Source organism: Nilaparvata lugens, chromosome 4 (assembly GCF_014356525.2).
Source record: "Nilaparvata lugens isolate BPH chromosome 4, ASM1435652v1, whole genome shotgun sequence".
NCBI lineage: Eukaryota > Metazoa > Arthropoda > Insecta > Hemiptera > Delphacidae > Nilaparvata > Nilaparvata lugens.
In genome coordinates, this window is record NC_052507.1 from 46,583,495 (window position 1) to 46,598,916 (window position 15,422).

Consider the following 15,422-nt stretch of genomic DNA (forward strand, 5'->3'; position numbering starts at 1 on the left):
AAACCAGAAGATCCATTATCATACGAAATTTCAAGTAATAGTACCGTATATTCATGCCAGATTTCATCAATTTGTAAAATTTTCATGTTCCATGCAATAGACCAAGACTTAAATGCTATTCACCGTTTGTCACGGAACCGCCTACCATTTCAATTTCTACCACAGAGAAGAAAATTCCTTCTACTTTGTGTTTCTACCTAAATAGAACAAAAAACTTAAACCCATTCCTTGCCCCCCCCCCCATTCTATGACTACTATAATATATTCAAAGAATCTTGTGAAAAATTATGCTGCTCAATTAAGTTATATATATGCGTATGGCGTGAGGGAAGACAAACATAAATAACATTATTTACAATGTATAAAGTGCTGTCATAATAATTATAATAAAATCAAACAATATTATGAGAATGTCATGCTTGCCAGTCAAATGGCTCTGTGAAAATGTAAACATAGAAAAAATAGATATTGGGTTCAAGTACCCTACACAGAAAATCAAACTCCATATTTCAAATGTCAACCTCGAGGTCACTCAGCCACTCTATAGCTTTTCTGGTGAGAGTGAGGAGGCTCACAGCACCTGTTAGAAATCTGTACTGCCGTGCTACCAATTTTTCCTTAAATTGGTTGGAATAGCATTTCACACCTATTAACCTAAGGAAATTTATCGGCTCCAACGTAATAGATTCTTGATAAATTATGAATGGATCTATCGCCTATGAATGAGAAATCCAGTTTTCAGAGCAAATGAACTTATAATCTTCAGATGAATTTTGACAAAATATTATACAAATACACAAAGAACTATATCTTATAAGCCTAAGCATTTAGAGTTACTACGAGCTAAAGTACTTATCCAATTTGTAGTTGAAAAACAGTGGCTATTGGCTTGTATACACAAATAGCAATATACAGACAAAATAGAACACTATAAACTGTTTAAAACTCAATTTAAAACATTAATAAATTCACTTGAATAGAAAATTATTCAGAGAGCAAAAATTTACAACACACACAGCCAGCCATTTTTCTAGAGAGAAAGAAGCCACACAAAAAGCTACAAGTCAGGAAGAGAGCAAAAGCTTCTAGACACCTCAACGTTACAGACACGTCACCAAAAAATTATAAATTACAAGTTTAGAATTCACATTTTATATTTGTTCTCAATAAAACTTCATTTTGAAACTGTTATTTTAAATTTTTATATAACATCTCTATTTAAATAAACCATTTATCTATTAATTCTGTTAACCCAGCCTCGGTGACACCATGGAACAATGCAACAATCATTTACGATAATAAATTCTCAGTCGAAAAGTTTGTTCGTATATCGATGACTCTGATATTTACTATACAGTTTCATAGATCTCGAATTGAAGATTCGATTCCAATGTGAGAAAAAATGTAATATTACAAATACCCCCCTTTTGACATAAAAAATTTTACTGTTAGAAAATTTAAAGAAAAAAAATTACATTGACCCTAATGAAAATTTTGAATTGTAAATTCGAGAACAGTAACAATTTTTTTTTATAAAAACATTACATGTCAACTATAATTGAAAATTATTATAAAAATTCATCAATAGCATTTGTTATATGTTTCCAAACAATATTTCAAAGTATAGAATATCAAAATTACTTTTGATTTAGCTTTATAATTTAAAGGAAAATATCTCAACAGAAAGTTTAATATGTAAAGAATAGTTTTTTGAAATTGCACATAAATTTAATTGATAGAAAATTTAATTTTTATTGCATAAAAAAAATTAGTATGTTGAATGAAAAATGTATTATTATTATTTCCTTTTTTTTTTCAATGAATTGATGAATTGTTACATTTAATTTTCAATAAATCAAAAAAATGTTCATTTCTTTCACTATTGACGCGGTTGATTTTATCGATGCACATTTTGGAAAACAGTCCGTTAAGGCACTCAGTATGATTTTCAGTTAAGTGTGACTCCAGTGTGATGACATCAGTGTTGGGCTGATCCGAATACTCGTAGTGTTGGGCTGATCTGGATGCATGTAGTGTTGGGCTGATACTTGTAGTCGACTGATGCATATCAAACTCGATACAGGTGACATCTCAGTTAGCATTGCCTCATGCTTGTAGTAGACGGCTGCATACCAAACTCGATACAGGTGACATCTCAGTTAGCATTGCTTCATGCTTGTAGTAGATGGCTGCATTCCAAACTCGATACAGAGTCACGTAAATTTTGTATCATATTTGTAATTGTACAATGTACATTTCAGGCTTGAAATGACAATGTAATTCGTTTTTTGGAAAAGAGATAGACGCTGCATACAGGATTAATTTAGGTGAGGATTAATTTAGGTAAGGTTTGGTTTTTTGATACTTTTAGTGTTCAAGGTTTAGAGTTCTGCATACAGGAATAATTTAGGAGAGGATTTTTGAATCAATTCTTTCATGATACTGTGACTGTTATTCTGAATTCAAAGTTGGGAATGTGAACATGGATGGCAATTACCTCCAGGTAATGTAGTAGTGTTGAAGTTTGAGATACAAAGTCAGCAATAAGCGTTGGCATTGTTATTGGCGTATGCTTTGGTGTCGGCATTGGCATCGGCATTGATATTGGCATTGGCATCAGCATTGGCGTAAGCATTGGCATTGGCGCAGGCATTGGCGTAGCTATTGGCATTGGCATCAGCATTGGCGCAGGCATTGGCATTGGCGCAGGCATCGGCGTAGATTTTGGCATTGGCATCAGCATTGGCGCAGGCATCGGCGTAGATTTTGGCATTGGCATCAGCATTGGCTTAGCTATTGGCATTGGCGCAGGCATCGGCGTTGGCGTAGCTATTGGCATTGGGGCAGGCATTGGCGTAGTTATTGGTGTTGGCATCAGCACAGGCATCGGCGTAGTTATTGGCGTAGATATTGGCGTAGTTATTGGCGTTGACATTGGCGTAGTTATTAGTGTAGGCATCAGTGTAGATTTAGGCGTAGTTGAGTCACACTAGTTCGAAAATCACCCAAATGTTCTTAACACTCTTCATGGCGTTCACTTGTTGCCGATTTCGAGATTCACATGATAATTATTTCAATGTTAATGTCTGTGCTGTACCTGTTATCTTAAAATGCTTATAAACTAAAAGGAAAATCTTGATTAGGCTATCAATACAATCTAATACACATGGAAATTATTTTTAAGTATATAATCAATATAAAATTGAAATTTGTTAACATCTTATTATACAGTCAGCAATACATAAATTGTGAAATATAGAGATATCAATTATAAATTTCAATATAAAAAAATTTCATTTCCATCTATTCACTGTTCAAATATCAAAATTTAATCCATTCTTCAAAATAGAAATAGAATTTCATAACACTCTGTATCATTATCAAAATTGTAAAAAAACATCAGATCATCACAACAAAAATTAATTTCAATATATATTTCAATAATTTCAGACAATTGGTCTTCTATTCACAATCATTTCATAATATATCTGCATTTCATTATCATCTAGTATAACATTTCATTTATAGCAAGTTCATTTCACATTTATGATTTATCATTCAGGGTTTCAAAATTATTTAGTTTTAATTTTTTGTTCAAAAATTGTATAAAAAGCAAATTATTTAATATTATTAATCATTGTTTGTTGGATACTATAGTTTATTTCGACTTTTCAATGTTCTAAACACAAACTACATTTCATGACAAAACACTTTACTATCAATCATTAAACAAGAAATCATTCAAAACATCAATAATATTTTGCTTCAAAGGCAATCAATATTCATAAGTAATCATCATTTTGCATCTATGGCAATCAACAATATTAATCATTATTTTGCATCTATGGCAATCAACATTATTAATTAACACAAAAAATATTATCTCATTACTGCCTCTCTAAGTCATAACCTTCTGGTCATTTCTTCTTTAGGCAATAATGGTTTTCCATCTCAAAAAACAATCACATACCAGCAAAATTCTAATCAACAAACCCCACTAAAAATTCTACATACACTCCAGCATCCATTTCAAACGATAATCAATCATATCAAAATTTATAGAACAAACAGTTTTAAAATTTTGAAAAAGATATCAATTACAAAAACTTTAGAAAAATTTTAACCTTTAACTCATTTCAATTGATAATATAACACAACGTTTTTATTCAAAGAAAACACTATTATTCAAGTTAACTTTCATTAATACATCACATATATATGGCTACACAATTCATTAATACTTTCAAATTTCAAAGTTTATTTATTATAACAAGAGAATTTATACATAAGAATAGATTTCAGCATGTTCTAAATTGAACCATTTATTTTTTTAAATAATTTATAATTTAAAGACTGTATAATAAGTACAAACATTTCAAGATTATAATACAAAGACAATCAAGATGAATAATGGGTAAATAAGTTCCCTAAAAAATACAAACAAGAGAAAAAGAAAATTGGGTAAATAAATTTCCTAAAACAATACAAAGAAGAGAAAGATTAATTAGAGCCTATCCTACATGTCAGTACTGAACTTTCATGAGGAAGTATATTTAATAAAATATACTACAATGAGAAAATGGGACATAATTTGCTCTGAAAAACCTAATTACCTAATATGATACCTAAAAAAAATAGACATGATTAAAATATGTAATACATGATGAAAAAATATACCGCAAGCAAACAATTATTTACACTACAATGGATAGATTTTAGAAAAGTTAAGTTTTATCAACAATTTAAAGATTAGGAAAATAAGCTACTATTTCAACTTCCAAAATTATTTCAGAAAAATACAAATTTAAATGACTATGGATAAGATTGGTTAAGATATGCATCATAGAAGAAATTTACTGAACATTACACAAAGACAGGAAAGAATCGAAATTTGAAAAGATTAAGGGCCAAGAAAAATAGGCTACAGGAAAGAAAAAAGATACAATTATGGACTCTTACCATACGTAGTATTTACGGTCATTGCTATTCTGAATCCCGGCATGACACAGGATTCCTAATCATTGTGTACTGGGGAATACCCTTTCATCATGTGATTCACTGTCATCATCTTGTAAATAAGCAACTTGAAACAACCTTTGAATACTAACACATCAATGGTGACTTTGTGTTTTGTTTTCTTCAAGAACATAATTTTATTCATGAGTTGTTTCAACAAAGCCATTTTGCTTGCAAAAGTTAGTCATGTTCACTTGAGAATGCATTGCATACACCTTTTCAATTCTCAGTAGAAAGTTGAACTCATCAACTTGACTCAAAGCAACATTAATTTTGTTTACATTGTTCCTAACCTCTACAGAAACCTGTCTCATGTAATCATTCACTTTGTTCATAGTTTTCCTAACCTTCAATGTAGCAATATTACTTTCATGATAGTTGACTTTCAGTGAAGACAACTCCCTACCTACTTCTTTACTCAATTCTACTATCTCATTAAGGTTGAATTTTTCAACAACAGTAACTAGGCCTACATTGTCAGAAACTTGAATGAGTTGATCCTGTATCTTAACACTACTATTATCCTGCTTCAATTTGTTTTCATCTTCATGATTATCACTCAATGTTTCATGTGCATTTTTCAACAGAAGGTTTATACTAACCTGCTCTAGTCTAATGCTAGCAAATTCTTGCTTCATCTCATCAAACCTAGCATTAAACTTGGCATTTTGCTCATCAATCTTGGCATTTTGCTCATCAAACTTTTGTGTTAAGAATGCTATAAGATTCAGATCATTTTTAATGTTTGCCATTTTGTAATATGCACTGATATCTATTCATTAAAACTTGATCTCTCTTGAACCGATTTCCCACTCAGCAGTATACCATTCATAACCTATCAAGATATCTATCCTACTAATAATTTTTTATAACCAGGGATATATTTTGTAGTTTGAGTCCCACACCAGGGCGTACCATTTGCTGTGCTACCAATTTTTCCTTAAATCGGTTGGAATAGCATTTCACACCTATTAACCTAAGGAAATTTATCGGCTCCAACGTAATAGATTCTTGATAAATTATGAATGGATCTATCGCCTATGAATGAGAAATCCAGTTTTCAGAGCAAATGAACTTATAATCTTCAGATGAATTTTGACAAAATATTATACAAATACACAAAGAACTATATCTTATAAGCCTAAGCATCTAGAGTTACTACGAGCTAAAGTACTTATCCAATTTGTAGTTGAAAAACAGTGGCTATTGGCTTGTATACACAAATAGCAATATACGGACAAAATAGAACACTATAAACTGTTTAAAACTCAATTTAAAACATTAATAAATTCACTTGAATAGAAAATTATTCAGAGAGCAAAAATTTACAACACACACAGCCAGCTATTTTTCTAGAGAGAAAGAAGCCACATGAAAAGCTACAAGTCAGGAAGAGAGCAAAAGCTTCTAGACACCTCAACGTTACAGACACGTCACCAAAAAATTATAAATTACAAGTTTAGAATTCACATTTTATATTTGTTCTCAATAAAACTTTATTTTGAAACTGTTATTTTAAATTTTTATGTAACATCTCTATTTAAATAAACCATTTATCTATTAATTCTGTTAACCCAGCCTCGGTGACACCATGGAACAATGCAACAATCATTTACGATAATAAATTCTCAGTCAAAAAGTTTGTTCGTATATCGATGACTCTGATATTTACTATACAGTTTCATAGATCTCGAATTGAAGATTCGATTCCAATGTGAGAAAAAATGTAATATTACAGTACATTGGACACTCATTTGTTATTATATGTTGAAGAGTTTGAACTTGACAGCAATCACAATTCTCAGAATCTGCAATACCCATTTATAGGCCTACATGGATGCTTTTGCCCTGCTGCAACCAGTCCTAATCCTATTAAGCCTGACCCGTAATTTTCTAGGGAGAGAGAAACCTATTGGAGAAGCTGTCTTATTTACTGTGTCTCCAATCTCATTTTGTTCACACCGCTCTCTCCATGTGTCCAAGATTTGTTGGTTGCTCATCCTACAACTTAACCATGGAGGTATTCGTGATCTCAGTCTTATTCCTGGTTCATCACTCAGAAATTGATGTATGGGAAGGGATAGGTTGCTCTCTATTTGTTCCCACAGTCGGCTGTTTGGTTTGATACGGCGCAGGTCTGGTGTCTTTATATGAGAGAGTATCGGCACTCAGTGTTGAGGTGTGGCCTGCAATGTCCCAGAAATTTTGCGGATTGTCTTGTTCAGCTCCACATCTATTAGCTTGACATGGCTGCTCTCATGCCAAACTGGTACACAGTACTCTGCAACGCTGTAAACTAAAGGCAGGGCTGTGTGGTTTTTACTGCGCGAGGTCTACTGTCCACAGAACTACTAGTAAAATAGATAATAATTGTTACTGAACAAAAATCACAATTGAGTGCTGTAAAATATAATATTGTTCAACAAGAATGGACAATGAATTTGTAATCTATAACTCCGACTATACTGAAATTACTTGAATCATGCTATCCACTATGAAATATGGTTCAAATATTATTAAAATCGTCAACACTGTAGTCTTACCATTTCCACTAAAAAAATGATGTGAATTTCAGTATACAACAATTGTATGATTTCAAAACCATTGTAAATTGATCAACTTCTACGACGTATAATCTACTTTTGTATAAGATTAAGTTTAGAAAGGTTTACTTCAGAAGATATCTCAATTGAATAGGCACATAGAGTACCGAGTTATTTTGTAGCCGGAAGTACCACTCTATTCTATTATTATTGGACGTTTAAAAAATTCATTTCATTATGATGGATTTTGGTTGCATTTCTATCTAGTGATGGTGATGGGTTGATATTCTTGTTTTAAAATTGATGAATATGAATAAGAAAACATTTATTCTGCTTAAAAAATAACCCAATATTGTTATTCTTGAATCTATAGGTTATATTCTACTGCAATGTCTTATCAGTCATACAGAGGTACAACTCTTGGAAATACTCTACAAGAAAGTCTTGACGAACTTATGCAGGTACCATACAATAACATTTATTTCAGTGCCTAATTTTTTTGAATTTATGAATACTTCCTGTAGTTTATAAATAGCGTTTTAACATAAACTATTGTAATGGCGAATTTTCAATTGAGCTGTATCATGCAATGATTGCTACATAATCAAAGTAGTTGTAGTTGAGAAAGTTAGATACCGGGTAGACCTACGGTATACTAAAAGGTAAAATTATTATACTCTCTTCTATGCCTAGTAAAACAGCTACTGTAATTAGAAACAAGAGGTTGAACATAGAATATTGTATGTTTTATGGCAATAATAGAATAGATACTAGGCCTAGTCTCTTTTCAATTTTTGTTTTCAACTATTAATAGTTTTCAACTAAATCTGAAACTAATTTACAAGTCAAGGTACCTAGTTTACTAGCATATTCTATTACTGTTATAATATTGTCAATAGCCTAGCTCTACAGTCTACATGCCCAATGATGTTGCTATCCATCCTTGCTCGCAAATTCTTCTTTGAAGAATGTGACGAAACAATTACGGCCATTCCTTTTCTGGGCGTTTATGACAGAAATAGGAACTGAGGGCAGAAAACTTTGATTTTTGTTTTTGTAAAACTTTTTTGGTATAATTGAATTACATTACCTAGCCTTATTTAGTTTGTTTGAATTATACTTATTCAATAAAAGCATTTAAATAGCTTAGTTCAGCTTACTATCACTGAATAATAATAATAATAATAATAATAATGGTTTTTGTTCATAGCACAGACATGCCACCAGGGCATGTCCATAAGGGAACACGTCAAGATAATAATAAAAACAAGTCCATAGATGGACAGTCAAAATGAATACACTATGCTTGGTAATGATTATTGGTCATCTTTGTTTTTAGTGTTGAGCACAAATCAATTTATAAACACCGTTTTTATAAACCTTTATGAACTAACTCAAAATATATCATCTTCATTTGAATCATGTCATTTTATTTCTTGAATCAAATAATTAACTTCTTGTCCTATGATGTTGGCAATCATCCTTGCTCGCAAATTTTTTATTGAAGAAGGTGACGAAAAAATGGCCTCTCCTTTTCTGTGCATTTTGACAGAAACAGGAACTGAGGACAAGAAAAATACATTGTCAAAACGTTTTAAAGCCAGTGGATTCCTTTGGAGTACATGGTTGGCACTTGGAAAAGCTTCATTCTCAGCCATTTTCTATGTAGTAAATAGTAGTGATTGAAGTCATCCCGGTCTGTTATATGTTATAATATTAATAACAGACCGTTATTAATATTCTAGTGAATATTAATAGAAACACCAAGAATTATATTCTAGTGTTCAATTCTATCTCTATGTGATTTTACTCATCGACACAACTTTAATCATAAATGGGAAAGACCAGGACGAACTACACTTAAATTATAATGATTTTATTTTTAAATCAAGTTTTCTGGATCTTTCTTATGTGACGGAAAGTCTTTTTTCTTACATTATTTCTTGTACAAAAGAGGCGCGGCGTGAAGTCGCAAGTTTTGGTAAATAACTTTACCCTCTTTTTTTTAACAAAATTTTTCTTTATCTTTGTTCTTAACTCATTTTTTTCATTTTCTTTTCTTCTCTCTATAGTTTATACCATTATACATTTTACAGAATAGTATTATACTCTTACAGATTACTTCTATGTCAGTTCTTGAATGTGATGACGATCTCATAGGCTATCATGATACAAGTGAGATAGATGATTTATTCTCATATGAACCACAAAACTTAAGCAATAAAAACCTATTGAATTTCTTCCATACTAATATAAGAAGCCTGAATAAAAACTTTGAAGAATTGGTTCATTATTTGGCTAATATAAACTTTAAATTTCATATTATTGCCTTGTCAGAAACGTGGATTACGGATGATGCTCATTTTACTTACAGTCTTGAAGGATATAATGTTGTACAAAAGAAAAGTAAACACTCAAAGTGTGATGGAATATGTTTATTTGTTGATAAAAATTTTCATTTTGATATGATCGATTTGGATATTAAAGAATCAAATTCCATTGGTATGGCGTGTTCAATTGATAACATCAAATATACAATAATATTGATTTATCGCTCTCCAGCTACCAACATTAATAATTTTGTAACGAGTCTAGACGCTTGTTTAAACAGAATGAAGGACACTACCAATGTAATTGGTATAATGGGCGATATAAATCTTAATATTTTAGAAAACAATAGTTTAACAAATGAGTACTTGAGCACACTACATATCAATGGATTTAAATCCTACATCAATAAGCCGACAAGGATAGTCAATCGAAATGGTACCTGCATAGACCACATATTTTTCAAGGAGGGGGGAAACAATAGAGACCTGCAGCGTGGCGTGATTATTGAAACTAATATAACAGATCACTACAGTATTTCACTGCACTTGAGTGAAGCCATGAAAAATAACACGGTAACAGAGAAGTTATGGACTAAAACTGATTTTGACGAATTAATAGCTGACTTACAGGTTGAAAACTGGTCTGATGTTTACAGCACCGAAAATATCGATCAAATGGTTAGTAATTTCATTGAAAAATTGACACAACTAACACACAAAAGAACAAAAACAATAAGACTAAAAAAAATAAACCACTAAAAAAATGGATAACACCCAGTCTAGTCAATGCAATCCGAGAAAGAGACAAGCTTCACAAGAAACTCTCACGACAACCGAACAATATTGAATTACAAACCCGATATAAGAACTACAGAAATACTTTAAATAATTTAATAAAAAAATCGAAAATAGATTATTTCAATCAGAAGTTTGATGAACATAAGAATAGTGCAAAGAAAACTTGGGAATACATTAACGAACTGCTTGAAACGAAGAAAAACACCAAAGATATTAGCCTTGATGCAAATATACTTAACGATTATTTTGCTAATGTAGGTGTATCATTTGCCAAAAAAATAGCAGTAAATGTTGATAATATCCCAGTTCCACACTCGCTATCTAATTCATGTCGGCACAGTATCTTTCTCAACCCCACAAACTCAAATGAAATATTGACAATTATTATAAATCAGTTAAAAAACAAATCTACACCTGGACCCGATAACCTTACAGGACCTTTCATAAAAAAAAATTGCTCAATACATAACCGAACCCTTAAAACATATATATTCAACAAATGTTTAAATAAAGGATATTTCTCCAAAAAATTCAGAGAAGCCAGAATCATACCAATACCTAAAACCCGAGATTTAAAAAAGCCAGGAAATTATAGACCTATAAGCTTAATAAGTAACCTTTCTAAAATATTGGAAAAAATACAGAATTATGAGTTTTTTGGAAAAATAAAATATAATGAATAAAAAGCAATTTGGCTTCCAAAAAAATAAGTCTACCAAAGATGCAGTCATCCACTTGAATAAAATAATTTTTGACAACTTCAATAGCAATAGAAAAACTCTTGCAGTATTCATGGATCTATCAAAGGCTTTTGATACCATACCTCACAATATACTATTAAACAAATTAGATAGGGCTGGAATTAGAGGTGTAGCAAATGATTTATTTGCCTCATACTTAACTGAACGTAAACAATACCTACATCTACATGGTCAAACTGATATTAGATATTCATCAGGTTTCGGCTTGCCTCAAGGTTCGGTGTTATCACCAATTCTGTTTATGTTGTATGTGAATGACCTACTCAAAATAAACCTACAAGATTGCACTACTCTGTCTTTTGCAGATGATACTGTTTTGATCTTCAGTTGCAAAAGCTGGGAAGAAACCTTCAATATAGCAAATAGAAACCTAATTACAGTTAAAAAATGGCTGCAAGACCATATATTGACTTTAAATGCTGATAAAACTAAGTACATCACTTTTTCACCCAATATAACTGGACAACCAGCAACTGATTTAAGTCTTACAATAGAAACAGCAAATAATCGCAATGAAAACACTACAGATAATACAGAAGTTCATAATAAAACATTAGAAAGGGTGCAAACAATTAAATATCTGGGTATACTATTAGATCAAAATATTAAATGGAACAAGCACATTGATTTTATGCTCAAAGCTGCAATACCTAATTTACATTTTTTACAAAATAAATAAAATAAAAAACATAGACATAATACGAAAAATTTACTTTGCATATGCTCAATCACTATTTCAATACATTCTTGAAGTATGGGGAGGTGCATATGACACGCATTTAAAAAAGTTATTTATCCTACAAAAACATATTATAAGAGCAGCATTAGGAAGGCCACGACTCTATCCTAGTAGGGAAATATTTCTTGAATAATTCAAGGTTCCGACAATAAGACAGAATTATATGAAAAACGTTATACTCCATATCAATAAAAATAAAACTAATTTTGCTACACACATTTCACCCCATGATACACGTCCTAACAACAGATTTAACACAGAGCTCATCAAGCTAACCATATGCAGGCATCAATTTCAATATTATTGTAACTACATTATAAACAAAATTCCAAACGACTTTATGGATGAAAAAATCACACGCGATTCAATTAAAAGTATAGAATATTGGATTGACCAAAATACATACATACATACATACATATCCGGGTCCCGTTCCAGCTAGTGCCGGGTCTGGGTGTTTACAATGTCTCTCCATCTTGTTCGGTCCTCCCACCATCGCTCGTCCTCCACCTGCCGCCATCGGTGTCCTCTCTTCTCCACTTCGTTGGCCACTGAGTCTGTCCATCGTCGTCGCGGTCGTCCTCTTGGTCTCCTCCCTTCAATCCTCATCTCCTCCATTCTCCTTGGCAGCCGATCCTCTCTCATTCTCTTCATGTGCCCAAACCAGCGTAGTCTCATACTTTCAACCTTTTCCCTTATACTCCCCATGTTCAATTCTCTTCTTATATCCTCATTTCTAACTCTGTCTCTTCGTGTCTTCCCCTTTATTGCCCTGAGGAACCTCATTTCTCCTGCCTGTATTCGACTCCACTCTCCTTCCGTCATCGTCCATGTCTCGGCTCCGTATAATATGATGGGTACGTAATACATCTTGTACATCATAATCTTTGCCTTTTCTGGTACTTTTCCATCCCAAATCAAATGTTTCACTGTTTGGTAGAAATTCCCCCCCTTTTGTAATCTTCTAGTTATCTCGTGGTTTATTCTCCCATCATCTGCAATTTCACTGACCAAGTACCTGAAACTTCCAACATTTTTCAGGGGTTCTCCATTCAATCTGATATCTCCGGCAAAATTGTCATCCCTTCCAAAAACCATTACTTCACTCTTTTCCCTGCTTATTTTCAGACCATATTTCTCCATAACCCTGCTCCAAGCATCCAACTGCATCTGTACATCCTCAACTGTTTCTCCCCAAATCATCATATCATCCGCAAATATCATTTTCTTATCCCTTTCTCCTACTTCCTCTTTCACTTGTCTATTCATTCCTTCCATAACTACATTGAACAAGGCTGGTGATAGAATACTTCCCTGTTTTAGCCCATTCCTTACTTCAAACTCGTCTGTACAACCACTTTGTGTTCTTACTCTGCACTTATTTCTCAATCCCAAAATTTTCCATTTCCTGCTACAAACCTTGCCTATCTACTGAATCATACGCTTTCTCTATGTCTATAAATAGCATCACAATCTTCTTATTATATTACCAGCTCTTTTCCATCAGTTGTCTTATGGAGAATATAAGATCTACTGTACTGCAGCCTGGTCGAAAACCATATGGTTCCTCACTTTGTTCAAGCTCGATTTTTGGGCTGATTCTGTTTAGTAATATTCTTTCGAAGATTTTCGCACAGTGGCTCATCAAGGTGATTCCCCTATAATTTTTACAATTCTTCTTACTTCCTTTTTTAAACAAGGGAATTATTTCTCCTTTCTTCCAGTCCTCTGGGATTACTTTGTTTTTCCAGATGCATTTCAGAACTCGGTAAAACCATTGTATTCCAATCGGTCCAGCTGCCCTAATCATGTCGACTGATAATTCATCAGGTCCGGGTGCCTTTCCACTGCTCATTCTCTGAATTGCATCTTCCATTTCCTTCCAGCTGATATTACCCTGGTTTGTCTCCCACTGGTTGTTTCCTTCTTCCTCTATTTCTCCCTCGTTGTTGTCTTCATCTTGTCCATTTAGAAGTTTCCTGAAATATTCTTCCCATAACAGTTTTATTTCCTCAGGCTTCTCTACAATTCTCCCTCCTTCTTCTCCTTCCATTCTTTGTGGCATCTCATTCTTCTTATTTTTTATTATCCTATAAAACATTTTACTATTTCCTTTCACGTCATCTCTCAATTTATTTACAAATCCTTCCCATGCATTTTCTTTTTCTTCTTCAATAACTTTTTTACACTTTCTCTTTTCATTATTATATGCATCTCTGTCCTCCTCTGTCTTGGTTCTCCACCATTTTCTCCAGGCTGTGTTCTTATTTTTGACAGCCTCAATCGTACGTGCATTCCACCATACCGTTTCCTTATCTTTAATTTTCCCGGATGTCCTGCCACATACTTTCTCCGCTGTATTTACCAAAGCTCGTTTGAATTGCATCCACTCCTCCTCCACTTCTCCATTCTCACTCCTGGGCATTTCTATTGCTATCAACCGTCTGTATTCTTCAGCTCTATCCCTGTCCTTCAACTTCCATTCCCTTATTCTACATTGTCTTTTCTGCTGTTTTGGTCTTTCCATTTCGTTGCATTTCCACTGTGCCACAAGCAATCTGTGGTCGCCATCCATGCTCACACTTGGTATCACTTTAACATTTGTTAAATTTCTCCCCCATTCCCGGTCCACTAGGAAATAGTCAACTACACTCTTATTTCTTCCATCCCAGCTGTACCTAGTTATCATTTATGGCTTTCTCTTTTCTTGTACCAAGTGTTTGCAACTCTCATGCCGTTCCTTTGGCATAAATCAAGAAGTTTTTCTCCTTCCTCATTCCGTGTACCATAACTGAAACATCCTATAACCTCTTCATAACCTGCCCTGCTACTACCCACATGCGCATTGAAATCTCCCATCACTATTCCGACGTTGTGCAAATTACTTTCCATCTCTTCTTCAAATCTCTCTTTTTCGTCGTCGGTACATCCTACTTGTGGAGCATAAACATGTAGTATTTTCAGCCTTTTTGTTTTGAACTTGAAAGAGATAATTATTGCTCTATCCGATACATATTGCACATCCTCTAAATATACCAGCATACTCTTCTCGACCATTACTGCGACTCCATTCCTTCTGCCTCTTTCATTACCACTCCAGAATATTTTTCCGCCACCTCTCAAAGTTTTCTCACCTTGTCCTCTCCACTTTGTCTCGCTCAATCCCAAAACTGAAAGTCCTTTCTCTTTCATCATGTCCGTTAGCTCCTCCAGTTTACCTGTCAATGTTAGAATA

The 15,422-nt window shown here is 33.1% G+C and overlaps 1 protein-coding gene across 1 annotated transcript in view; it reads left to right on the forward strand.

Annotated features, from left to right (window-relative positions):
• Positions 1 to 7,725: 7,725 nt before the first annotated feature.
• LOC111054855 (transcription initiation factor IIA subunit 2) overlaps positions 7,726 to 15,422 on the forward strand; it is a 77,012-nt gene continuing 69,315 nt past the window's right edge. The window contains exon 1 of the mRNA XM_022341969.2: positions 7,726 to 8,020. Coding sequence (XP_022197661.1) covers positions 7,949 to 8,020 — 72 coding nt within the window. The 5' untranslated portion in view covers positions 7,726 to 7,948. The remainder of the gene's footprint in view (positions 8,021 to 15,422) is intronic.